Source organism: Rhodamnia argentea, chromosome 3, assembly GCF_020921035.1.
Source record: "Rhodamnia argentea isolate NSW1041297 chromosome 3, ASM2092103v1, whole genome shotgun sequence".
Classification (NCBI taxonomy): domain Eukaryota; kingdom Viridiplantae; phylum Streptophyta; class Magnoliopsida; order Myrtales; family Myrtaceae; genus Rhodamnia; species Rhodamnia argentea.
This window is the reverse complement of record NC_063152.1, coordinates 31,827,333-31,851,305: the sequence shown is the minus strand read 5'-3', so window position 1 is coordinate 31,851,305 and position 23,973 is coordinate 31,827,333. Positions and strand designations below refer to the sequence as shown.

Here is a 23,973-nt window from a genome sequence, read left to right as displayed (position 1 = left end):
AACTCTGCAGGTTAGAAATATAATTAGTCGAAGCCTTCTCATTGTGGCGTTGCATCTTCCAACAGTCCCTCCAATTGAAAAGAACCGGAGCACGTCGAAGCAGATTACTCCCCAAAGCTCTATTTTCTCATCAAAGAAGCTACCGAGTCGCTGGCACCTCCACGGCATTACCGGGTATCGTCGTCATTAAGAACGCAAACATCGTAGCACGTCGTAGAATTGTTTCCTGATGTCATGACGGGTCGCTGTGAGCGAGTGTAGTGTACCTTAGAAATTCCCGCTTGGGCCGTCTCGTCTGTAACTTTGCAATCTCCATTGCCAGAGCGGTCCTTTAAAGAAGTTCCTGTGGGTGAATGTGAATGTATTGAGTCTCAAATTGACGACAGAACCAGCTTCCTCTTCTTGTCCGCTAACTTCTTTGCAAGCAAAGTGAAATTTTGAAATAAATGCATCATCATTCAAACATCCGAAGAGTTAATAACTCGAAAAATTTTAAACCGGTACACATGTGATAACTTTACCATAAACTAATTTTTTGGGCACAAAAAATCCCAAACTGGTTTATGACAAATTCACCAAGAATTAATTTTTTAACCACCAAAAATCCCAACCGGCACATGTGTCCTCCATTAGTTTTCGTTGAATTTTACCGTCAAATTGTTGAGTTAAATGACACGTGTCGGTGGATAGACGTACAAGTTTTTTCTTCTTATTAATCCAAACCCAAAAGAGGGAAAAAAAAAAAGCGAATGAATTATGTAGGAAATGGCGACCGAAGCACTGAAGAGAAACAGAGAATCCAAAAAAACTGGACAGGCCGGACTCGCCGTCACGAGCGGGAGCGGCAGCGCCACCGGAGCTCCCCGGTTCATGTCTTTTTCCCGAGAAAATCAGAGAGTTTTGGTGCTTGTGCGGGAAAATCAGGGTTTAATGAGTGTGTGCTGGAAATTGCCAGGAAAATTCGTGTGTTGGCGCGTCTGCCGTATGGATTTGGCATCGCGCGAGAGGAGCTCGACCGGATGCGTCCGCGCGTAGATTTTTCGGGCAATTGGTGCCCAAACAAATTTAAATTATATCTATATTTATTCACACGATTAGATTTTATTCACGTTATATCTATATTTATTTAAATTTTCCATACAGATCCAAATGGGCATCCACATATTTTATTCACGTCGTGCTTTTGAGCCGATCGACCGCCATGTCAGGTGAATTTGGTCAAATTTGGCGTCAAAAAGGTTTAGTTACAAAAAATCTGTGAAAATTAAAGGCCTTAATTGGACAAATTAGACACAAACATGATTAGAAAAATGCGTAAAAGTATAGTGACAAGAAGCAATGTTTTATTTTTAAATTCAACGTTTGATTACAATTGCACATGCGAAAGATCAACTGTGGTGTAGGTTTTTTTTCCAATAAAGTCTTTAGAGCATGTTTATTTACGCTTAAGTTAACTTGTTACTAACCTATCAAAATTTGAAACATTATATAAATCGCGAAAAATAACAAAGAAAGTTCGACGTAAATTTGCGTGTCGAATTTTGTATGTCGTGAGAGTTTTTGGGTGTTCTAACGACAGAAAAGGTGAAGACCTTTCTTAACGGTCATGTATGTTGGTAATTATGTGTACACTTCAGTATCTTCTTGAAAATTAAATTTCTTTGCTTGTCTAAGACTCCTATAGTAATAATGCGATGAATATAGATTTCATTGTCCGTTCCGTGATAACTATAGCATAAACTATATTTCCTTCTCTCCCTAAAACTTCGAAATACTTTTAACTAAGAAAAATTATACGTAAATTTATGCTTCAACATTCACGTGTTACAAAAGTTTCAAGAACTCTGCATTCAAAACGCATGAGATATGAAATTTTGACAAAAAAAAAAATATTTCGCTCGCCTATGCTGGTAAGGGATTGAAGGTGGGACGCTAGCATCATAGATGCGAGGTTCAACTTCTCCTCTCTAGAAAGAGACAGAACAAAAGTTAGGTATACCAGTGACAAATTTACTCCAAATTAATTTTTTATCACAAAAAACCTCAAATTAGTACACATGTGACAAATTTATCCTTTGTTAATTTTCATTAAATTTTATGCACGTGGCACCATTAAATTTTACTGTAGAGTAAATTTATTACAGATTTACTAGTTTTGATTTTTTTTTATGACAAAAGAAATTTCGATCTTAAAAAATGATAAAAAAAAATTAATTTGAGTAAATTTATTACAACCAATTTGGGGTCGCACCGGATGGTGGATGAAGCTGCGCTCAGACGCATCCGATGGAAGCTACCTCTCCGCGCGGGGCCAAATCCATACGGTAGACGCGCCAACACACGAATCTTCCCAGCAATTTCCATCCCCGGCTTGCGGAGCATCTTTCAAATTCGCGCTGTCGCGGAGCATAATCCGAGCTTTCTACATAAACCCACGCTCCTTAAACCCTGATTTTCCCGCAAAGAGTCCCCGGCTTCCTGATTTTCTCGGGAAAAAAAGGGAAATGAATCGCCGAGCTGCGGAGGCGCTGGCTTCGGCTCGTAGCGAGTCGAGCTTCTCCAGGTTCTTTGGATTCTCCGATTCTTTCGCATTGCGTTCGGTCGCCATTTCCTACGGAGTTCATTCGACCTTTTCCCTTCTGGGTTTTTGAATGATGATGCCTTTGTTTTCAAATGTCTCTTTGCTTGCCCAAAAATGAGCGGGTACGAAGAGGAAACTGGTTTTCTCAAGCCCATGACTTTCCATTCTGTTCGCACATTCTGTCGTCAATTTAAGACTCAATACATTCACCCACAATACCTTTTTTAATTCTGAGTCGTAGGTGACTCAGTGGGATTTCTGATGTACATAGACATGCTTACAACTAACCATGTCACTCTCGTAAAACAATTTTATGAATGTGTTACGACGTTCTTGTACTTGATAAGGACACGTAGTAATGTCATACAGCACACGCAGTGTACCGTAGCAGTGCCCGTGACTCTGTAGCTTCTTTGATGAGAAAATGGAGCTTCAGTGTAGATTGTGAACTATGGTGGCATGATATGGCCTGAGCAAAATCAGGGATCGATTGGTTCAACTAGTTGGAATTGGTGAACTTATAGCTCATAAGTTGTTTGTGTTCCAAACTTCTTTTTGCCATGTGGTTAGTTTCTTATGATGGCAGCCTGCATCTTATTTGTGATCGCCTGATCGTTTGTCAATTATATATGACCGTAAAAGAGTGACTCTTTTGTTCCTTAAAACTCCAGGAGTCCATCATTAAGCTGCTTGCTCTGGTTCTTTTCGATTGGAGGGACTGTTGGCAGATGCAATGCCACAACGGGAAGGCTTTGACTGATAATTTACGTGTTAAGGTGAAAATCACTCCAAATATACCTCTTTGTACCTTTAGCTTCTTATAGTTCTAACGTGCTTAGTTTAAATTCATCGATTCAATACCTTGCTCAGAAAGCGATTTATTTGGAATGCTATCCACTGCCGTTACTGAGATATATTTAAGTTTGTCAAGTCTGAGGAAATTTATTAGTCCCTATGTCTCATGAGAATGATAGCGTGAGAATCCCAGCAAAATCAGGACTATTACTTCTAGAGGCATAGCAGTGTGCATAGATTTATTTGCATTTACCGTGAGTTTTGAATGAACCAAATAAGGTGATGATTAATTCTTTCGTTGCAGTTTTGCCACTGTGAGTTATTGCTGCAGCCTATTAGAGGGGGATTTGAGAATGTCTACTAGTCAGACCAGTAAAACACCTAGAAGGAGTCAACCTTCGATCCAGTACCGGTGTAACCTTGTTGAACGGGCATCCTTTGAATTTGCTGATTTTGTCCATAAAGAGGATGTCCCCACACATTCTGAAACTTTTCAGCCGGAAAAGGCAGATCCCGAGTCCAAATCAACGGAAATACTCACCACTTCTGAACTCATCGCAGCAGTTGGCCATGCATGGGACTATACAAGTCGTTCTCTCGCAGTTTTACAACAAAAAGCAAACTTAAGTTACAAAATCTCTGGTGAGAAGGAAGATATCTTGCATAATGTGAAATGGCAACAAAATGGCTGTACATCTACTGTGCCTAAATGTAGTCATTCTGACACCAACTTAACAGAATTGCGGCAACTGAACCTAGACATTCTTAGGACAACTAGCAGAATGTCAGTGCTTAAATTTAACGGGGAAAACACTGGGCGGTATCAATCACTGGTGCGGAATTTTAGTGGGGACATGACCAATTTGCTTAATGGACCTAGGGATGGAAATGGGATTTCTTGTTTGGGGATCTCATCTGGACTGGGACTTATTTATGGCTGGATGAGTGAATTGATACCTGCTGAGGCCAAACATCCTTTCAAAACTGCTGTATCTGATAGTGAAAAAGCTGGTAAATACTTTTCTAGAGAAATAGTTACTCCTCCGCAGAATCTTATATCAGAAGATAGAGGCCCCAAAATCTACATAGATAGTGGAAGTGCTGATTCTTACCCCCCCTCTGTCCAGTCCAAGGATTTGCCGGTGGCTAACAATGCAAAATTGAACTTGGACAAGAAGGAAAGCACCTCTTTGCTTTCGGATTATTACCTCAAAGTTGCCAATATTGATGCAGACAGCTGTATCTCAAAAGCTGCATCCTCTATCCTTCATGCAGATTATCGTTTAAAGTTTGTCGCATCTGAAAAAGATGAATGCGAACTTCGCTATGAGAGCGCAAACGGTATTGAATTCTTTCCTGAAAGAAAGGAAGAGGACAATGATCATCATGCCCAGGAAGAACATACCTTGAAGATACACTGTTTGGGACATGATAAGCCTCAGGCTGCTGTTGCCAAGGAAGAACATGCATTTGCAGGGGCATTTAGTGGTATCTTTGTCAGCCTTTGTCTTCACCCAGTTGATACTATCAAAACTGTAATTCAGTCTTACCGTGCAGAGCAGAAGTCTCTTTGCTATATTGGGAAATCAATTGTTTCTGAGAGAGGTATGCTTCATTGGATTCAACATGATCTTGACAGTGGTCATTGAGAACCTCTTTCACTATTGCAATTAAGGTTTGCCTGTTCTGTATTATATTGCTAAATTGCTGGTGAAAATTGGTCAATATTTGTCTCATTCTCCAGGTCTAACTGGACTATATCGAGGTATCTCAAGCAAAATTGCATCTTCAGGTCCAATTTCTGCGATTTATACTTTCACTTACGAGTCAGTAAAAGGCGCTTTACTTCCTCTTTTCCCCAAGGTAATTTTTTTCCCTCATTTTGCTTTCTAAACTCTCTTTCTCCACTTTTTGGTGTTTCTCTTTTTGCAGAGTTAAATGTGGGCAAGGTTCTGAATGCCCCTCTTCTAGCCTCGGCAAGGTTTTGAATGTTCCCAACTAAACAGTGTCTGTTTTCCTGATATCTCATCTACTTCTTCCTGCAGGAGTATTACTCCATCACACATTGTATTGCAGGTGGTTGTGCAAGCATTGCTACCTCTTTTGTCTACACTCCGAGTGAGCGCATAAAGCAGCAGATGCAAGTGGGCTCTCACTATCATAACTGCTGGTATTCTAGTGTAATCCCGTTTCCATAATCTCCTTATTTTACATGTCAAAATTAGTAGGTCAGAGGTTGTGATGGACTTCAGATGTTCTTCCTATGACAGATTCCTGCATCTCCTTGAGATGTTTCTCTGTAGCAGTCTCATGAAATAATCCCCTCGCTACTTCATCCTTGGTTGTCAAGCATGTTTTGCGCACATGTTTTGTTTGTTTAAGTAGTTCATTTGCCATGCCATTTACTTTTACTTTTTGTTTTTGCAGGAATGCGTTGGTTGGAATAATCACAAGAGGTGGTTTGCCTTCTTTATATGCTGGGTGGGGAGCTGTGCTCTGTAGAAATATTCCCCACTCAGTGGTCAAGGTAGCTATGAGGATGCACCAGATTATGGATTTCTGTTGTTGTTGTGGCTTGTAATCTTCATTTTCTTCGGCAAGTAAATAGTTAATCTTGTCTTACACCACTTGCAGTTCTATGTTTATGAGAATTTAAAGGTGTGGACACTTTCCTCACTACCGCCTGGTGCTCAACTGAACACCCTGCAATCGGTTGGTTGTCTGCCTGCCTCCCGTTTTCCTTTAAGAGTCCATGGATAATTCCAATTTGCTCCGCAGGATGTTATTTTTCAATCTTGGCTGAAGCGCCTTTTTTTATTACAATTTCCTTTTTGTGCAGCTTGTTTGTGGAGGACTAGCAGGATCTACTGCAGCTTTATTTTCAACCCCTTTTGACGTGGTGAAGACAAGATTACAAACTCAGGTTTGGTGGGATTTCATTGCGTATATATGTCTATATGTAACACAATCTATACACAAAGTAAGGGGTGATGTTACGTGAAGTTGTCATCAATTCCATGCTCATTTTTTTTTTTCAGTACAAAATGATAAGTAGGTGAAGACTGTCTGTTTGTGTGATATTGAGTCAGCAAATTGATAGTATGATAGTATAAATCGCCAGCACCTGAACATTTGAACACATTAAAGTTTGGTATTGTGGAAATGTAAAAGAAGAAAGGCAGTATGCAGTAAGGACAATTATACACTGGGGGATATAGTCGTTTGTTTGTCTATGATGATCATTTTCTGTAAATCAGCTAGAAATAAATCACATTTAAGTACTTCTAAGGGTCTTCCTCTCATTGATGCCATGTTTACTACTGCTTGTCCACTCTCTTCTTGTTTCTCAGCAGCCAGAATTGAGTTCTTTTGTTATCACCCATTGATTGAGGAGTCACTGAACTATGTGCATTGTTATTTGGCAGTTATTTCTGCAGTTCATTTATAATTGGAGGAATGCAGAGTAAATCAGCATGACTCGCCTCAATTTTGAGAAATATGCAAAACCATGCCAACCATTTATAACAGTATAATTCAAACTTTTTGTCCGCTTGTGGAAAAGAAATTAATTTTCTGTCTCAATAAGCTAATGAGCTTGGATCTGTGAATGAGGCTTTATAGCCTCCTTCAGAAATTTTATGATATCAATTGAAATATGAACTGAATCAATTGATTTCACTAAAGCATGTTTTGGACGATAGTGTTGGAGATAAGACCCTTTATTTGGAGATCATTTTTGAGGTTACTGGAGTAATCCGCCATCTTCCCTGGCCAATAAAATGTGGGAGAGAGGTTTGAAGTGTTTGTCCATTTCAGAGTTGAAAGTTAGATTTGATACTAGTATCACAAGCCTGTAATCTCAATCCAAACTAATGTATCAGCTAGCAATTGTTAGTTAACCAGATGAGCTTCTCAAAAGCTGGTTACTTTGCAGATACCCGGTTCTGTTCACCCATATAATGGCGTTTTGCGTGCCCTTCAAGAAATAGGCCAGCACGAAGGGTTGAAAGGCCTATACAGGTATTGCCTTCTTCATCTAGGATTATGTTATCCGACACCGCACTATCTTTCTTCACAATAACTGACTATGTTTGGAAGGTGATGACTGTATTGAGCCAATCTCCTCCTGTTCTCTTTAATAATCAGGGGATTGACTCCAAGACTTATTATGTACATCTCTCAAGGAGCGCTATTCTTTGCATCGTATGAGTCCTTTAAGAGATTATTCTCTTTGGACAAGCCATAAGTAGCTGCTCAAGGACAATCATTATAAGGACAACGCAGAAGATCATGCACCGTTGTTAAGCTTGGAACTGCAGTCATCATCTTCTCTGCCATCAGCAGCCTCATCCATGAACTGCTCCGGCAATAGATAGTGGTGGTTCTTAACAGAAGGAAAATGGAGTTGGTTGAAGGTCATGACAGATGAGTGCTTATGAAGTTCGGGTCACATCCTCGTGTGCCTTGACCTGATGAAACATAGCCAGAACGGTTCGTCGTTGAGAAATTGCTATTGCTCAGCAGCCGAATGGGGATGCATTAGTTATTTGCTGCTCGGTTTGTGGAAGCAGTTTGTGTACCTCATAGAAGGCTAGAGGCAGAGATCGCTCTCAGTGGGAGCAGCATTGTTTGACCTGTGAAACATAGCCAGGACGGATCGTTGTTGTGCAATTTGCTATTGTTCAGCAGTCAAATGCCGATGCACTTGTAATTTGCTGCTCGGTTAGCGGAAGCAGTTTGTGTACATTATAAAAGGGTAGAGGCAGAGATTGTCGGCCGCGGGAGCAGCATTTTTTTGGTAGGATTTTCGTTTTCCAAATTTAGCAAGGAGCTTCTTTGTCACAGTTCTTTCTTGTTTTTTTTGGCCCAGTTCAACAAACAGTTTGACATCAATAAATTTCCTATAGCTGCCACAAGCAAGTGCAACAACAGCTTGTAGACGTCTCTCAGTCATTTGATGTAACATGTAATCTCATTGACGATGACATTACATGAAACATTTACTCTGGAGATACCTATTGAGCCTTGAAATTTCAAGTGCTTAAAGGTTTCGACTTTGAGAAGATTCTGCTCCATGTTGGACCTGAAATGCTACTCTGACTCCTTTTGGGGCTTTAGTTGATGCTATAAATGGCTTCCCCTTCCTTTTTCTTTATTTTTTTTTTGTTTGTTCTATCTTTAATTCTCTTCTCTCTGACTTTTACTACACCTCTATGCGGAGCACGAGAGTCGAGCCCAGTGAACTTCATCTTCCAAAAATTAAAAAAAATAGAAAAAGGTATAATTCATACTAAAAACTATCAAGGCAAAGTGAATAATGTTGAATTGAAGGGTATCATATTAGGAGCTCCAAGCTAAATGGAAAATTAAATTGCAAGAGTCGGAAAATTAGCAAAACTGTGTGACCCCAGCAGGCTAACAAAGTACAAACTCGGAGGACCAACATCAGATTCTGGGTCGGCTGAATTTTGTTATTTTAATCATTAATTTATATAAAAATGACAAGGCTACGTAACAACTTGGTCGTTGTAGTATAGTGGTAAGTATTCCCGCCTGTCACGCGGGTGACCCGGGTTCGATCCCCGGCAACGGCGTCTTCTTTTTGGTTTTCCCTTTTCGTTCTTTTTTTTTTGGCCCACAAACTACGAAGACTTTAAACTTGGGTACACGATACATCGACTCAGGGAACCGATAAAGCCGGGCAGTTTGGAGCAGTACATCACTTTGGGGATAAACAGGGGGTCGGGGATAAACGAATGACTTGGAAAAGAGCAAAACGTTATGCGATGCGAAACTCGAAATGCCTTCTCATTGATTTGCAAAGACAGAGTACATAATTCCTGAGAAAAATGGGGCAAACTGGTATTATGGCTTATTCATTACATGGTATTGGCAATGGCAAATGGTTCCAGCCAAGGTTTCCTAAAGGCTCTCGGCTCCCATACAGAGTTTGGCAACAACAGCTCTTCAGAATCGAACTTCATATGCATGATGCCCTTCATGTGAAGACTACAAAGCAGGAAAATCTTCCATCTGCTGACAAATCAAGCGAAGACCCTTTTTTTTCCTTCTTCCCTATCGAACCTACAATATGGACAGTAGCGTAATGCTACATGTAACTCTTAACTAAGAAAAGGGGAGGGAAAACTTGAAAAAACAATGAAGAATTTTGACAACTCGCCTATCAAGCTCTATAGACCGGGGCAGATACTTGGCAGCCTACACTTCAATCCGATGTATTCACTGAATCATCCGTGCTTTGCCTCAAAGTGAGACCACCCAACGAATTACCCATCTTTAGCCAACAAGGGACTCGCTGGCCCATCTTTATACAGCAGCAGCCTCCTTTCACAGATCTCAGTTCACTATCTTTCGTTTTACCCGCGTCAGGGGACTTGCTGGCCCTGGTCGGGAATTCACTGCAGAAGCACTAAAGCCTTGTGTATGGAGCTTAAAATCACACTCGTGCAATCGGGGAGAATGGAGGATTAAGCGCATAAGAGGAAGGCATGTCTTTCATCTTCTCGCGGGCTTTTTTCTCCTCCGTTACTGCTTCTATCAAGATCTGCACTTCCTCTTCAATGAGCGTTTTCAGCGAATTGGTTTGCGGCACTTCCTTAATCTCTTGCCCGGAAGCACTCAGGACTCCCGAACCATGTAACATAGCGACGGAGATAAAGAAAGCTTGTAAAGAGGACAAGTGAGCGTGAAAGTGGACAGCATAGTTGCCCTCTTCAACAAACTTCATTGTTAAGGCTGGAGTGATTTCTTTGGCTCCCTATGTGCATACCAAAGAAAATAGGAGGTTGTAAGAGAGTGTTCACGCCTAAAGAAAAGCAAAAATTCCAGCACACAGTTACAAGTAATTAGAACGAATTCTTAGCATATGCAGCGCCAGTTCTAAAGCAGCGACAGTAATAAAGTGTGATGTTATGTCATTAGTTCTTACAGGCATCTACTCCACACAACTGATAAAGAGTTCTATTACTATTTCTTCGACATTTTCTATGATTCGATATGTTGCAACTTACTTCAGAATACTGAGCACAAAAGAGGAAAAAGAAAAAAGAAGAACTTGTTCTAGCTTTTTCAGGACTTTCAAAAGGGTGCTAACTAAATGTACAATAGTCAATATGGTAACAGGACAAAGGCTGATTATAATGAATTCATTAGCTAGTGCGCATGCATTGAAATGATTTTGAAGGCTTTAAACCCAATATTCTCATCAACGGAATATAGCTTCACCCACTCCGAATCTTCTAATAATATAAATCAAAGAATCTACTTGCACTCAATACAAAACTAACCTGAAGAAAAAGTTGCAAGGGCTTCTGATTGTCCACAAGTGATTGATCTTCAGTGAACTGTATTTTGGGATTGCCCAAAACAGTAAGGGGGCAGGCCATATCCCAGCCACCACAGTCACAACCTCCACCTGATCTCCACCTCTCTAATAACGATGAAGGGCCACGGCTATCACAATCGGGGAAACCATGATTACCAGTTGGAATTACCACCTGAACTGTGTTACAAGTTCCCTCTGGAAGTTGCTCTCTTGTCGGCTCAAAGACAGAGAGATTAAGGAGGCTCGGATGAGCATTATCATCAATCTCATCCCCTCTTTTACATTTCAAGCTCTCTGTCTTCTCATATGGAACCTGAATAACAATAGCTGCACTCTCAAGGTCTGGACGCAGTTCGGAAGGAGCCCTAGGGTACAAATTCAAACTATCAGGATCTCTACTATCCTGAGTATGTTTTGTCTGATGCTGGATCTTGACGGCATTGGTGATGTCGTCTATTTTGCTCGTCCTCCCGACACATCTAGGATTGTTCCTGCGCACACATTTTACCTCTGGCAAAGAGCTAGCTTGATCTTGGGATTTGCAGGCCGTGCTTCGTCTTGCATGCGCAATATCGTACAGAACAAACTCTGTCACCAAAGAATTGTCGAAAGATCCGGTACCTTTCAGTTCCGAACACAAGTAGCAGCAAACTTGCATCTGTCCCACCATGGACGATTCTTTCTCGCCTCCATCCAACAACCATCCCTCGGCACTGCTCTTTTTCCTTCCATCAAGGGAATGGAAAGTGTATACCCAACTAAAAGAATTATTTGCTTTCCATGTCTGGGCCACAAGAACCTCTTCCCGACACTTCAAAGAGAACTCGAAAAATGGCACTCCATGCTTATCCCTGCATTTGAGAAAGCCATGTAGGTGGACTGGAGACTCTTGAACCATGGAAAGACTGCAGTCAGTCTTAGGAACTTGAGCGCTCAATCTACAATTGTGTGGTGTACTTGAGAAATCATGAGCCGTAGTTTTGGATCTTCTAAACGTCCCATCCCTTCTAACATGCACCATCCCAGTAGTTTTGACTAAACTATCGTCCCTGGCATAAGTTAAAGGACTCCGTAGGGATTTTGACTTTATCAAAGGATCAAACATCTTTCTGACAGGGTTGATTCGAACTTTCGAGCTGGTTTTGGAAGAGGGGCGGCTTTCTGATACAGAAGGAGATGGGGGCCTTTCCACCTTCGCCGATAACGACTTGGGCAGTAGGCATACTTTATCTCTTTCTTGAATCCCGTTACTATCATTAGAACGCCCAATGTTTTCGCCGCACCTAAATTTGAGATCCCCTGTTGAATCTCTGTCCAAAGCTTCTGCAGATTGCATCTTTCTGTCATCCACATTTAGACATATATCTTTTGAACGATTGGTGATGGGAGGCTGCATGTTAGGCTTGTTAGCAGAAGTGGAATTCGAGTCCAAGCTTAGAGAAATAACTGACGATCTCTTCCGTGGGCTTTCCTCATCTGGAGAACACAAAGAATCGACAATACTCACAGAGGAAGTGGCATCGCTGCCCCGTGACACTTCAATTTTTCTCCTCCTCTCGAAAGTTCCGATATTCTTCTCTCGAGAACTTTGATATACAGAACCTCGCCTGAATTCAACATTTCCATCTAGTTGTACAGGCCTAGAGGAAATGATTTTGCAAGAAGCACTTCGGTGGCATCCAAAATCTAGTTCCAGGAAATCTTTATTAAGGATCAGCAAATCGTCTTTACAAGCATGTTTTGCATTTTCTTTCCTCTTTTCAGTGCTTAAGCTATGTCGATGAGATCTGAGAACAGTCTTTGGACTATGACGCACGGCGCAGCTCTTTTCGAAGCGTAGATCCATATCCACCCACATTTATAAATCCATACTTCTGCAGGGAAAATAAAAGGATCATGTTGTGAACTTCAAAGAAGAAACCCGAAACTTTCCACCGAACAAAGTGCAGTCTAGTGCTATGATCAGAATTTAGAAGAAGGCAAAAGAAAAGTGTCGTGCAAGACTTTCACAGGACTTGAATATTGACATATACATCAGCTTCGCCAATATGAAGCTCACAAGGAGACAATTTTCATTGCATCTGTAACTTGTACTAAGCACAAACCACAATCAGCGAAGGTGTGCTCATCAAGCAAAACTGGAGAATGAAATCAGACCAGTAAAAAGTCCAGATTTTTAAATTACAATGCAAGATGGAGACGCACAAAGATTCACTGGTAAAATCAATAACCACACAGATTGCAGAAACAGACAATATTGTCACATCAAGCAAATGCAGAAGGAGCAGTTCCTAAACTTCCCAAACCAAAAAAACAATTGATGATCTTACTGTATAAAGAACTGGTTTTTGGAAACGCCCGAATCCCATATTTGGATTAGCAATTCACATAAACTTGAAAAAGGTTGTTCCTGATCCCAAAAGAACGAGACCCTCGAATCCGAAAATTTATCCTCTGTGATACTATAACCGGCTAGAAAGCAACAGAGGAAGACGCTACAACAATCTCAGCTAAAAAAAGCAATGTCTTTCTCTTCAACTTCACTTGCATTACAAGCTAAAAGGAGGAAGAACCAAATGATAAAAATCGAAACTTGAAACCGGACATACCCCACCAGATCTCTCATAGAAGTGGCTTCAAAGAAACACCCAACGAACTGCGAGTAGATGCAATCATATCCCACCAAATGCTTGATCTCAAAGTCTTCATAAATCTTCCCACAGCGCCACATGAAAATCCCAAGAACTCCTCCTTCGAGAATGAGTGAACCGCAACCGTTAAACAGTGTTACTGTAACACTGTTCTAGAGCGTGCCAAGGAAATGGGCAAAGTGGCAAAAGGTAAAGTGAGAAACACAAGCAAAGAACTTGGCCCCAGAAGCAGCAAAGCAGAGTAGAGACCAGAAAGTGGGGTTAAAGAGAGAGTGAGGCAAGCCAATGATAGAGTGATAGCATGCCTGAGTTTTCTTAGACTGAAAATAAAGTCGAGAGTCTCTCTCTCGAGAGCAAACACTGGAGGAGAGAGAGAGAGAGAGAGAGCTGCCAAGCGTCAGTTCACTGTCTACACAAAAAAGCAATTGCCTTCCAGTCATCATCATGTGGTTTTTTCATGTCATGGGTGTGTTTTGGCCCAAAACAAATCTCTTTTTTGTTGCTTTCTTTCATTTATTTTCCCCATGGGTTTTTGGCAAGTCATTCGGGCGATCTTGAAATGGATGCCCAAGTGCTTGAAAAGACAAATGAATCCTTCTGAAATTGGCTTTGTCCCCTGCTACTTCCAAGGGCAGTTTCGGGATAAAATATTTGAGGTTGATCGATCAGAAAAGGGCTGGTGTCCAGAGCAGTCCGACGGGAAATTATTATTCAAATGCCTTGGAAAATTGAAGAGATCAAGACGGGAATCACACATTTAATTTGACTGTCCTCGCTAATGAGAATAAGATTAAAATTTTAATACACATTTAATTTCTGATCCGCCCTTGTGAAATTACCATAAACCCCCGGAGGAATAGGGAACCCCTTGGACTTGGACTTCTAGTTGACCAAAATGGCCAAACACTCGTGTTGATTTGAAATCATCACAACAACCTTCGTTGTTAGCGAAGTGTTTGGAATGGAGACTACACGCAAGGGACCATCCAAGTGGTCCAAATGCTTGTCCTTCCTTGTTATAGCAAAAGCCCAAACATAATAAATGCCAATGAGGATAAACTAGTAAATGAAATACACGAAATCACTCCAAATCATGCACGTCGAAATAGCAACATCTCGCCGTTGCACAAAGAAATCGCAATTATTTTATTAGGGGAGGAAGAGAGAAATACACACTCAAGTATAGAGTCACAATAACTTGGCCAAATCATCTTGGATTGAACATTTGACTTTACAAACAACTGTGGACTAATGTCTGAAAACGCATGCAAAGCGATGCAAGTCTATCTTACCATTACCCTTTTCCAACAAGCCATGAAGCGAAAGGCTACTATAGGTAACCTCAAAAAATAAAAGTAAAAAAAGAAGAAGAAGATGAAGAAGGAACGAAGGGCAATATTGTAAATAATGAGGATTCGAATGGGGATTTGACCGATTGACCAGATGTCCCCTTGGCTTTGATATTAAAAGCGGGGCATGTGATTGGGGCGTTGGGCGGGAGGAGGGAGAAGCCAAAGCCAAATCTAGAAAGTGGTTGTCGGTCCACATCAAACCCACGGAATCTCCCCAACTTCACACCCCCGCATTTTCTCTTTTTAATTAATGTGCGCCCCCACTTAATTTATTGAGGAGGTGGCTGAAAAGTACCGTTTAGATCCCTCGATAATCTCACTTCTTAGGCTGCAATTTAGGGAATTGCTCTGTTTTGGTAATGCTACTGAGCAGAACAGAACTGATCCTGTTGCTAATCCGCACTGAAAGTTAATCAGATTTAGGAGTTGGGATCGTGTAAAAGTGAAGATTTTTCAAAGATGGGTTAACATAATTAGACGATGAATCCCACTTGTAACATGGATTTTGCAAATACTTCGACTCGATGACAAAGGTGCATGCCAACCGGCAATTTCACGTGTATCGGATAAAAGAGCTTTCATTTCAACGAATGACTACCTTCGTTTGCGTAGGACACTAAGCAAATCAAAGCGCTTCGACATTTTGACAGTTCACAAGTACCCCTTTTAAATATACAGAGTACAATGAATACTTCCCGACAATAATTAACAAAGTTAGGTTCCTCGGCACCCTTAGCAACAATTGAAAGGAAAGAAACCATGAAAAGAAGCAGCCAACCACCGCGTACCAAAGTTGTCACAATGTTAGTGCTAGTAATGTACAAGCACAAGATGGAAAGAGTTTAAGGACGTAGTGAGACGAGTTATGATAATGGCAGATGAACATTATGAAACATTACCAACAACCGGAATTTGCATCCACCAGGAACTCAGTTCCCTGGCAGATGCGACTCTGATCTGATGTAGAGATCATTACGTCAATACCAATCCAACCGACCTCCTTAACTTTTTGGTTGTCCATCCTCAATCATCCACCTAATGAATTAATCAGAGGGCTTCCCCGGGGGTGTTGGTTTGGGTGCGGAAAAAAGGAAAATAGTTCTTGCTATCGGACAATGTATGGCAGAAGATGCATCACCATCTCTAAGTTTCTTCCGACCAAAAAAAAAAAAAATCTCTACGTTTCTCGCCTGCGCACTGCGATCGCAATTACTCGGAGACGCTTTATATTGAAATCAAGCTCAACTAAAAGGTCATCCCTAGCTAGATGGAACAATGAAATTAGCCATCCGCCGAACTGAGCAGTAGGTGGGGCCAAATCAACAGTTTTGCACCACATGAACAATCACACTGCAGGTTATATTGCAGCCTGTACCCTACTCAGCACGCCACAACAACCATACTGCAAACAAATCCTCCATTCGCTCATTTGTCTTGAAAAGATCAGACAAGAAACTGTATGCATCTCCCAAATGAAACCAGTCATTTCTACCTCGGTCAGTCTCGATACGATTTCATGACTAGATATTAGGAGGATATACACCTACGTATGAACACGAACGACAACAGCACGACTATCCATGACAACCTGTACATCACGATCCTAATTCCCTTCGCTGACCACTGCTGAGCTAGTGAATGCTATATGAAGGTGCAGGAGGAGCCTACTTAGTTGTGATTTCGGAGTTATCCTCTAACTTGGACTTGCTAATGGATTTCTGCCTTTCTAAAACTGGGATTTTGACTTCAGTGCTTTTCTTAAAAGCATCGTCCGGTGGCTTGGTAGACTCTCGGGGACTGGCCAGCTGCTTCTCCACGCTTTCAAACTTGGTAGTCGCCCATGGTGCGGTACCCACACTTCTGGTGGAGCTCGGCCCATCTATTGTCAGCATTGACACTGCGTCTCTGGATGCATACCAGGAATGTCCACAAGCAATGCACTCCAGCTGAAACCAAAATTTCTAGTGTCTCAGCATCAATAGACAAAAGGCGACGGTATCAAATTACAGAATTGTTAATTGACAGCAAGCAAAACCGTTAAGATGTAAGGTCATTTTTGGTAGGTGCATTTGGATAAGGATTAAATTGGATAAAAGAGCAGAGAAAAACTAAAAACTGAGGTGAGAGAAAGATCGCAAAGAAATTCTTATGCTATATACAGAAGACTATCCCCTTCCAACTTGGAATATAAGATGGTTCGATCAAAAAAGAGCAGGGAATGAATCTCTCCAATTGACATGTGACCCTAGCTACAAAGCAGGCAATCTGACTAAAATGACAATCAGGCTGCATATTAAAACCTCTGGGAGACAAGGCATAGGAAGGAAAATCTCAGCAGCAACATTAGTTAAGGAAGAGCAAGGTACCGTTGATGCTGGAATTTTTAAGTCTTTATGACAAGGATAATACCCATAATCTTAACAACCTGTTTTCTTGTGTTCTTTGGCCCATTACAAAACACAAGCAGATATTTATTCCCCATTAAGACCAAACAGGATCTCTCTTGGTGAATACCATAACAGCTGGTGCATATATCATAGTCGTTTTGCGGCTGCCATACACTTTCCGTTAATACAACCAGGGCAAAACGGAACATTTAGCCTCCATCAAAACACACACTGACCAGACATCACAGAATAAATTCATGACAACCGTAAGAAGCCCTCCATCACATAGATTGAACTGTAATACTGAATTGTTCGCATTGAAATCTACTATAGAAACTTATCCACTCAGACTAATTCATTGATCCGACGGAAAGCTATAATAATTTATCAGCAAGAGAAAAATACCTGATACCGATCTCCATGTCCAGCCTGGATGATGTCTCTCACACCGACTTTAAACTCGCTGCATCTAGAACAACGGGCATCTGTCATCTGCTTACCAGGTAAAATAAGGTAGAAATAAGTGACAATGATCACACAGAGATTAAATATAACAGAACTGAATCACCGGTAACCAGTTTTGAGGACGATGGAAAAGTGACCTGCATGCGCTCTGACTCCTCTGGCTCATTTCTTGCTGTCTCCTCCGCAGTCAAGCCCTCCTGTGATTTTTAAGGAGGGAAAATGATCAGTTCACTTCTCTAGTTTGAAAGAGCATAAAATTATGGTAATCAAAAAGCAAGAACTTGACTACACCATCCAATAATAGATGCAAACATGCCAATCACTTCACATATTAATTGGCAAGCACTAACAATATCACTCTCTACAGTAAAGCAGCTGTGACCATGAAGTAGTTAATTAGTTCATGAAGTAAGAATCATAACATAATAGAAATAAGTCAAAACTCTGTAGAATGCCAATAGTAAATTTCATAAAGCCAAATCTTTTAAAAAAAACCAAAGTTACAGGTACAGCCAATAAAATATGTTTATTTCCTATACCACCCCAAATGTCTCTTAAATTGGCAACCACAACTAAAAGCTTTTATCACAGCGAGTCGGATAAGCACCAGAAGCAAACTTCTTCCATAACCACATCTTGCTATATTTCTAGTTCCGGAAAATAGAAAGCACGCGATGTTAAGCGGACCTCATCTAAATAAGTAACAAAGCACAACATGATGAAGTCAAGAACAAGCATGGTGGAAAAGAAACATGAGCTAGTGAAACAGACAGATAAACTGATACTCCCATGCATTACTCTGCTTGTGATTTACTGCAATGCATACAGGATTCAAATAACAAAATCAAATTATTCCAAGATAATTTCTCTCCACATCAGCCCGTGAAATCATTTCATTGGTCACAGCAAGGGGGGAAAATTCTTGTCACTTTTTATTAGAGCTGCATTTGTGCAAAAATCACTTCATGAAAATTAAAATTGCCCTCACTTTTCCATTTAAAGAGTTAAAACCAACAAATTACCACATTTTGTCACACCGGCGGGAACAAATATGTACCATAATATTCTCCAAAAACAAAGTAACTAGAGTTTGTAGGCCAATTTACATGTAACCAGTAGCCTAAACAATGCTATTTGTGAGAATGAGAATTTCTTTTTCACCAATAATTGAGAAATTCGCATAAATAATGCTACCCATCAAACAATAGATAGAATACCTTCAACTCAATGGGTGACATGTTCAGTATCTTGGAAGGTTCCAATTCTCCCTTTAACAAACGGCGGGCTAGAAGCGCATTATTCTGCAAGAAAAATCAAAGAATATAGACACCACATTTATAACTTTCTCAGGGGAATTTATACGGCGAAAGGCACAGACAAACCACCAAGCTTCTCCTGCATGGATGTGCTCAGATTTCGGCTAGAATGCTAGTAATTTTTCCATAACAGGTCAAACAATTTCTTACCTTCAGATTGAACAATAACTGCCTCAACTTCTGATTATATTTCTGAAAATCTGATGAAAAGGTTTGATGTGAAGCCTTCTCAAGGGCAGTTACCGCTGACACCGCAGCATCTGGCCAAATTAAAGGATGCTCACCCTACAAGCAAATAAAAATAACATCACTAGTTTAGCATCTCTATCATCATCCACTTCCAAAGTGAAACTAAATGTAATTAGAAAAATGTCATCCATGCCTTCATTTGCTGTTCTTGAGATCCATTGACTCCTTCTGAACATTTAGTTCCATTTTCATCATTAGTTCCCTCAGAAATGCAAACATACTGCACTGCCTGAAGAAGCCTCTCTAACCATTTATCACGAGCGCTTTCTCCAGTTAGTTCATTAAACCGGACTAAAATGGCATAGTATTCGGAGGCATTACTTGTACAACTTCCTGGTGTTTCAGCTTTAAAGTGTTGATCTGATTTGGCTGAATCTTCATCTCTGGAGACATCCAAAGGGGACACATTCCTTCTTCGGAAGCTCCTTTTCCTCTTCAACTGATCTTCCTGTTCAGCATGAGCATCCTCTGTGTCGATATCTGGGAGATCTACCAAGCGTTGCATGGTTTTTTGAACGAGAAGATCTATCTCATGTTGTTTATTGTCTTCATAATCCTTGTCAGTCAGCTTCCATAACTTCTTTTCAACAGTGTCATAAACCTTCTGCACTATGAAACCAGGATTTTGTTTTCGATGAGGGAGTTGCTTGTGAATCGGAACGAAGTGCACCACACACTTGTGCATCACGGATTCTGCAGGGACCTCATCTCGATGGAAACTATAAAATAGCTCTCTAGTGTCACGCGACTGCCAACTCCCACCTCCCTTTTTCTCTGCCTCTTCAGGGCGGTAGAACCATTGCCCAGTAACCATTATGCTTCCTTTTGTGGTTTGTGCAATATCCTACATAATCAGATGATGAGTACCTAACTGAACACCGCTCGACAAAACATAATAGCAACCAGGGTACGAACTTTTCTAGGACAGTTATCAACGAAACAAAGTTTTCACAAGATAATAAACAAAGAACGGAAAATTCAATGAAAAAAATCAACCACCACAATGCAGCAATATTTACCTAGGAAGAAGAAGACCAATGCTCACATAACCAAAGTCCTTACAAAGGGAGCTGAAGGAGAATTAAAGGAGACGGAGAGCTTTATATCATTCATGTAATTTGATTCGTTATGGTTGAAAGTGGGAGAAACTTGAACACAACCAATGCGCCGAGCAGAACGTAAAAACTCACACTAAGCTTCGTGATATAGCAATCCCTAGAGGATAAAGCTCTTGAACAAGCCTCTAGTGACGACCTAAAGCCCGAAATCCACTCTTCTGATTGAACTCATAGGGAAGTCAAAACCCAATTCCCAACTAGTCTGTTCTATACTACCATTAATCAAATTCTTCAGAAACCACAAAAACCTGCAGGCTGAAGCTAATTCAGCACCAGTAGAACTCTTAATACCCACCTAAAATCCAAACCATCGCGAATCCTTATTATATCAGATACGTAGAAGAGCTATATGTTTGACATTGTTCAAGATTCTGTATTTTTGTTCAACAAGATATCATTCCTCGGAAATGCCAATGCTAACTCAAAATGATAACCATTTGGAAGGAACGTGTTGAAAATTTAAATTGGATCAACACGATCACTAAAACTTTTCACATAACTCGGAATGAGTTTTCCGAGTCCAAACAGTGAGATAAGGAGGCACTGAACAAAAATGGAGGCACCAAATAGTTACCTTGATAATAGCCACATACGGTTTCTGATCTTTTTCCGCGGGGACCAGAAGTACAGGATCCTCCTGAATGATAGGAGCGATACAATAAGAAGAGAAGTTAAACAAATGTTCGAAGAAGAAGGAAAGTAAAGACTTCCAACTTTTCTTAAAGGGGAGAGGGTGAAGATTTTTCCAAAGAGGCGATGCATTTATCCTAGATTAGATTTTGGAGATGGAATTCAATTGCCAATTCATTGGCAACATTTTCTTGGGGAAAGCTGTGCATGCATTTTTTGACATTACAACATCAAACAAGACTAAACAAACAGGCAAATGAATGTCAACAGGTGTTCTGAAGTGAAAAAAAGACAAGAAAAGAAAAGAAAACACGAGCACAATACTTTACTGTATAGCCGAAAGCAACACATAATATATCTTTAAGTGAATTACACAGCCTAAGTGATCATATCGATCAAAGGAACGCAATTTGCCGATAAAGGAGACATCAAGAAACCGTAGTGAAGAACCTAAAACGAAGAACAACACAAGGGAGAGAAAATGAACGACCCCATCCTATGTAGAATCACCGAGTGAAAACCCTAAAAACCTTGCGAAGAGAAACCAATTCCAAGCCTCCCTTCAACACGCCTCATCAAACAGCGAATTGACGAGCTTCCCATTTTCAAACGCAGACACATAACACTCGACTCAATTTACAGTTTACCGGAGAATAAACAACCGATAAAAATTTCTCGAAGAAAAAAAGGAAGCAAATACTCACGAGCTCGTACTGATTTCCATCCAACTCGAACGCCTCATAATGGCTCTTCCGCCCCCTCCCCTTGCCGGAAAACCTAACCGCGTCGCCGATCGGCTTGGCATCCTCGTCGGGCTCCTCCTCCTCCACCTCCTCCTCTGGACCCTCCTCCTCCTCCTCCTCTTCCTCTTCCTTCTTCTTCCTCCTCTTCGCATTATTCGCACTCTTCTCCTCTCGCCCACCCTCCCGATCAGCCTCAGGTTCGCCTCCGCCCCCGTCCTCGTCCTCGTCCACGAGCTTCACCAGCTTCCGGCGCTTGCTCCTGGAGTCGGCCTCGCTCTCCACGGGATTCTTCGAGGAGCGAGTGACTCGCTTCCCAGGAGGATGCGGCTCGTCCTCCTCGTCATCATCGCTCGTTGGGAACTGCGCGAACCTTCGACTCCCCATTCCGCTCTGTGCGCGTGCGTCCACCGAATGGATTTTGCGCAACCCTGGGGTTGCGGATTAAAATTTTCGATCTTCCGAAGTCGAGTGCGTGCGTGTCTCGATCTCCAGAGACAGAGAGAGAGAGGGGGGAAGGGAGGGAGAGAGAGATGCGAAAGTTTCGGGTCCGTGCGAAACGGCGGCGTCTTGAGGACGAGTTCCCAACGGCACCGGTTCGGATCTTGATCTTGAATTTTTCTTCAGACCCAAAAAAAAAATAATTAAAAAAAATCTTGAATTTTTCTTTGTTAAAAAAATAGAATAAAGACAATTCTACTGAAAATACTTTTCTTCTGGCCAAAAAAAAAAAAAAGATAATTGCAATTTACGTCTAGAGTCCACACCAATATTGTCGTTCATGCTTCCAAAATGGAGAGCAAGTCCCTAAAAGAGGAGTTTGTAACAAGGAGGAATGTGTCGATTTTGCCAAAATTATCCATCGTAATTCCAGAAAAATTACCAAAAAAACATCCTAAATTTATGGCACTTGTGACAATTCAGCCATATTCGCCGGAAATTGCTGACATGACGTCGGTCAACTTACGTGGCACGACCCACGTTGATGTGAATAATTTTATTTTATTTTATTTTTTCTCTTTTTTTTCATTAGCAAGTTGCAAAGGTACTGGGCGAAGCCATTGCGGCCTTGCCAGCTACGACACAATGGCCCTCACCAGATTTGGGCGAGGGCCTTCGTGGCCCCACCGACCTCGAGCAAGGGGGCCCTCCCCTAGATTTGGGCGAGGACCTTTGCGGCCTCGTAGGCCCAATAAAAAAAAAAAAGAGAACAAAGAAAATTAAAAATTAAAAAATTATCCACGTCGATCGTGCCATATAAGACGACCAACATCCACGCCGGCGAGTTATTGCTAATAGGACTAAATTGACAAATTGTCAAAAGTTTTAAAACTAAATTAGCCAGATTCAAATATTTAGAAGCCAATTGATTTAAATTTTTTTTAGTAATCCTTCGTGTCAGCTTAGATGACAAGAGTGGTTTTGGAGGCCACATAATTCGGATCGACTCGATTTCTCTCCATAACTTCCGGTCCCGACGGTGATTGTAAGCTTGGAGTGATTTCCAGTTTGATTAAAATCACGATCTTTCATGAGGATAGGGATGTGCATCCCTTTTAAGGATTCTCATTTTTTTGGCAAGATACCAGTTCTCATTGACCAGTATTATGCATAACGGTAATCTTTCACATTGAAGGATCTTATCCGTTGCTCATCGGAGCACCCATAAACAGGGCATCTTCTCCGGCGAACTCGGAGTCAGAGGCCGGGAAGACGTGGAAAACTCCATTAGAAGCAACGACTAACCTGCAGCAGATAATTGATATTTAGCAGGAGACCATCGGAAGCACGGACAGGAAGACTGTCTGATTTCTTGCCGGGTCCCAAGTTCAACCAACAGACATTAAATGCATTGACACCACCTTGCCGGAAATGTATGCGACACACGGCGACACCAGCCTCGTGCTTGTGTGATGTTTTATTTTCCAGTTCCCGTCACAGGAGTATTGTTAGAGATATGCCCTAAAGCGACTATGTAATAGTTACATATTAGGGATTTCAGTTGTATTTTCAATTTATTATTTAATTAATGGCAAAGACGTATTTATTCATTTGTCCAATTATTTACTTATATGAATAAATTCCACAAGATTAATTGTGGCTGGACCTATTCTTGAGACGTTGAGAATATGTGTGACAGGTTCACGCTTAAACCGAATCTTTAAACTATTCCCGATTGATGGATCATTGAATGGATATCAATGATCCTGTTGAGACCGGTGTGTTCTTAACTTCACCATTGAGCATTGGATGCTTAAGGGAATGACGAGTCACAAGTCATTGGGTATTGCGATGCTCGAGTTAGAACACAGGTGCTTGTATCAGACAAGTTCACTGGACGTGA

General features: G+C 41.1%; 3 protein-coding genes and 1 non-coding gene across 11 annotated transcripts; 2 read left to right on the top strand and 2 right to left on the bottom strand.

The window, feature by feature from the left end:
- The first annotated feature begins 2,253 nt into the window (after positions 1-2,253).
- LOC115746474 lies at positions 2,254-8,410 on the top strand. Of its 6 annotated transcripts, none has more exons than XM_030682248.2 (11): positions 2,255-2,563; positions 2,951-3,146; positions 3,253-3,357; positions 3,681-4,981; positions 5,121-5,239; positions 5,422-5,546; positions 5,804-5,903; positions 6,011-6,088; positions 6,216-6,299; positions 7,311-7,396; positions 7,523-8,410. In XM_030682248.2, exons 4-11 carry the CDS (start codon positions 3,730-3,732, stop codon positions 7,620-7,622), a joined length of 1,944 nt encoding a protein of 647 aa, XP_030538108.1. In that variant the 5' UTR covers positions 2,255-2,563; positions 2,951-3,146; positions 3,253-3,357; positions 3,681-3,729; the 3' UTR covers positions 7,623-8,410. The 6 variants fall into 6 exon arrangements, 5 of the variants coding, with proteins under 5 accessions (XP_048132066.1, XP_030538108.1, XP_048132065.1 ...); XM_048276108.1 differs by having other exon boundaries at positions 2,929-3,146; XM_048276107.1 differs by having other exon boundaries at positions 2,823-3,146.
- A 488-nt stretch (positions 8,411-8,898) lies between these two features.
- TRNAD-GUC lies at positions 8,899-8,970 on the top strand. The gene has a single exon. It is a non-coding gene; the product is annotated as a tRNA-Asp (tRNA).
- A 191-nt stretch (positions 8,971-9,161) lies between these two features.
- On the bottom strand, positions 9,162-13,733 carry LOC115746502. 3 transcript variants are annotated; one of them, XM_030682289.2, is made up of 3 exons: positions 13,331-13,733; positions 10,684-12,595; positions 9,162-10,154 (listed from the first exon to the last, which is right to left on the bottom strand). In XM_030682289.2, exons 2-3 carry the CDS (start codon positions 12,577-12,579, stop codon positions 9,834-9,836), a joined length of 2,217 nt encoding a protein of 738 aa, XP_030538149.2. In that variant the 5' UTR covers positions 12,580-12,595; positions 13,331-13,733; the 3' UTR covers positions 9,162-9,833. The 3 variants fall into 3 exon arrangements, with proteins under 3 accessions (XP_030538149.2, XP_030538152.2, XP_030538150.2); XM_030682292.2 differs by having other exon boundaries at positions 13,336-13,733; XM_030682290.2 differs by lacking the exon at positions 13,331-13,733 and adding an exon at positions 13,052-13,321.
- Positions 13,734-16,064: 2,331 nt separating this feature from the next.
- On the bottom strand, positions 16,065-22,107 carry LOC115746507. The gene is made up of 8 exons (XM_030682300.2): positions 21,594-22,107; positions 20,834-20,896; positions 19,275-19,985; positions 19,043-19,177; positions 18,794-18,877; positions 17,714-17,773; positions 17,517-17,603; positions 16,065-16,670 (listed from the first exon to the last, which is right to left on the bottom strand). Exons 1-8 carry the CDS (start codon positions 22,014-22,016, stop codon positions 16,389-16,391), a joined length of 1,845 nt encoding a protein of 614 aa, XP_030538160.1. The 5' UTR covers positions 22,017-22,107; the 3' UTR covers positions 16,065-16,388.
- Between the last annotated feature and the right edge of the window lie 1,866 nt (positions 22,108-23,973).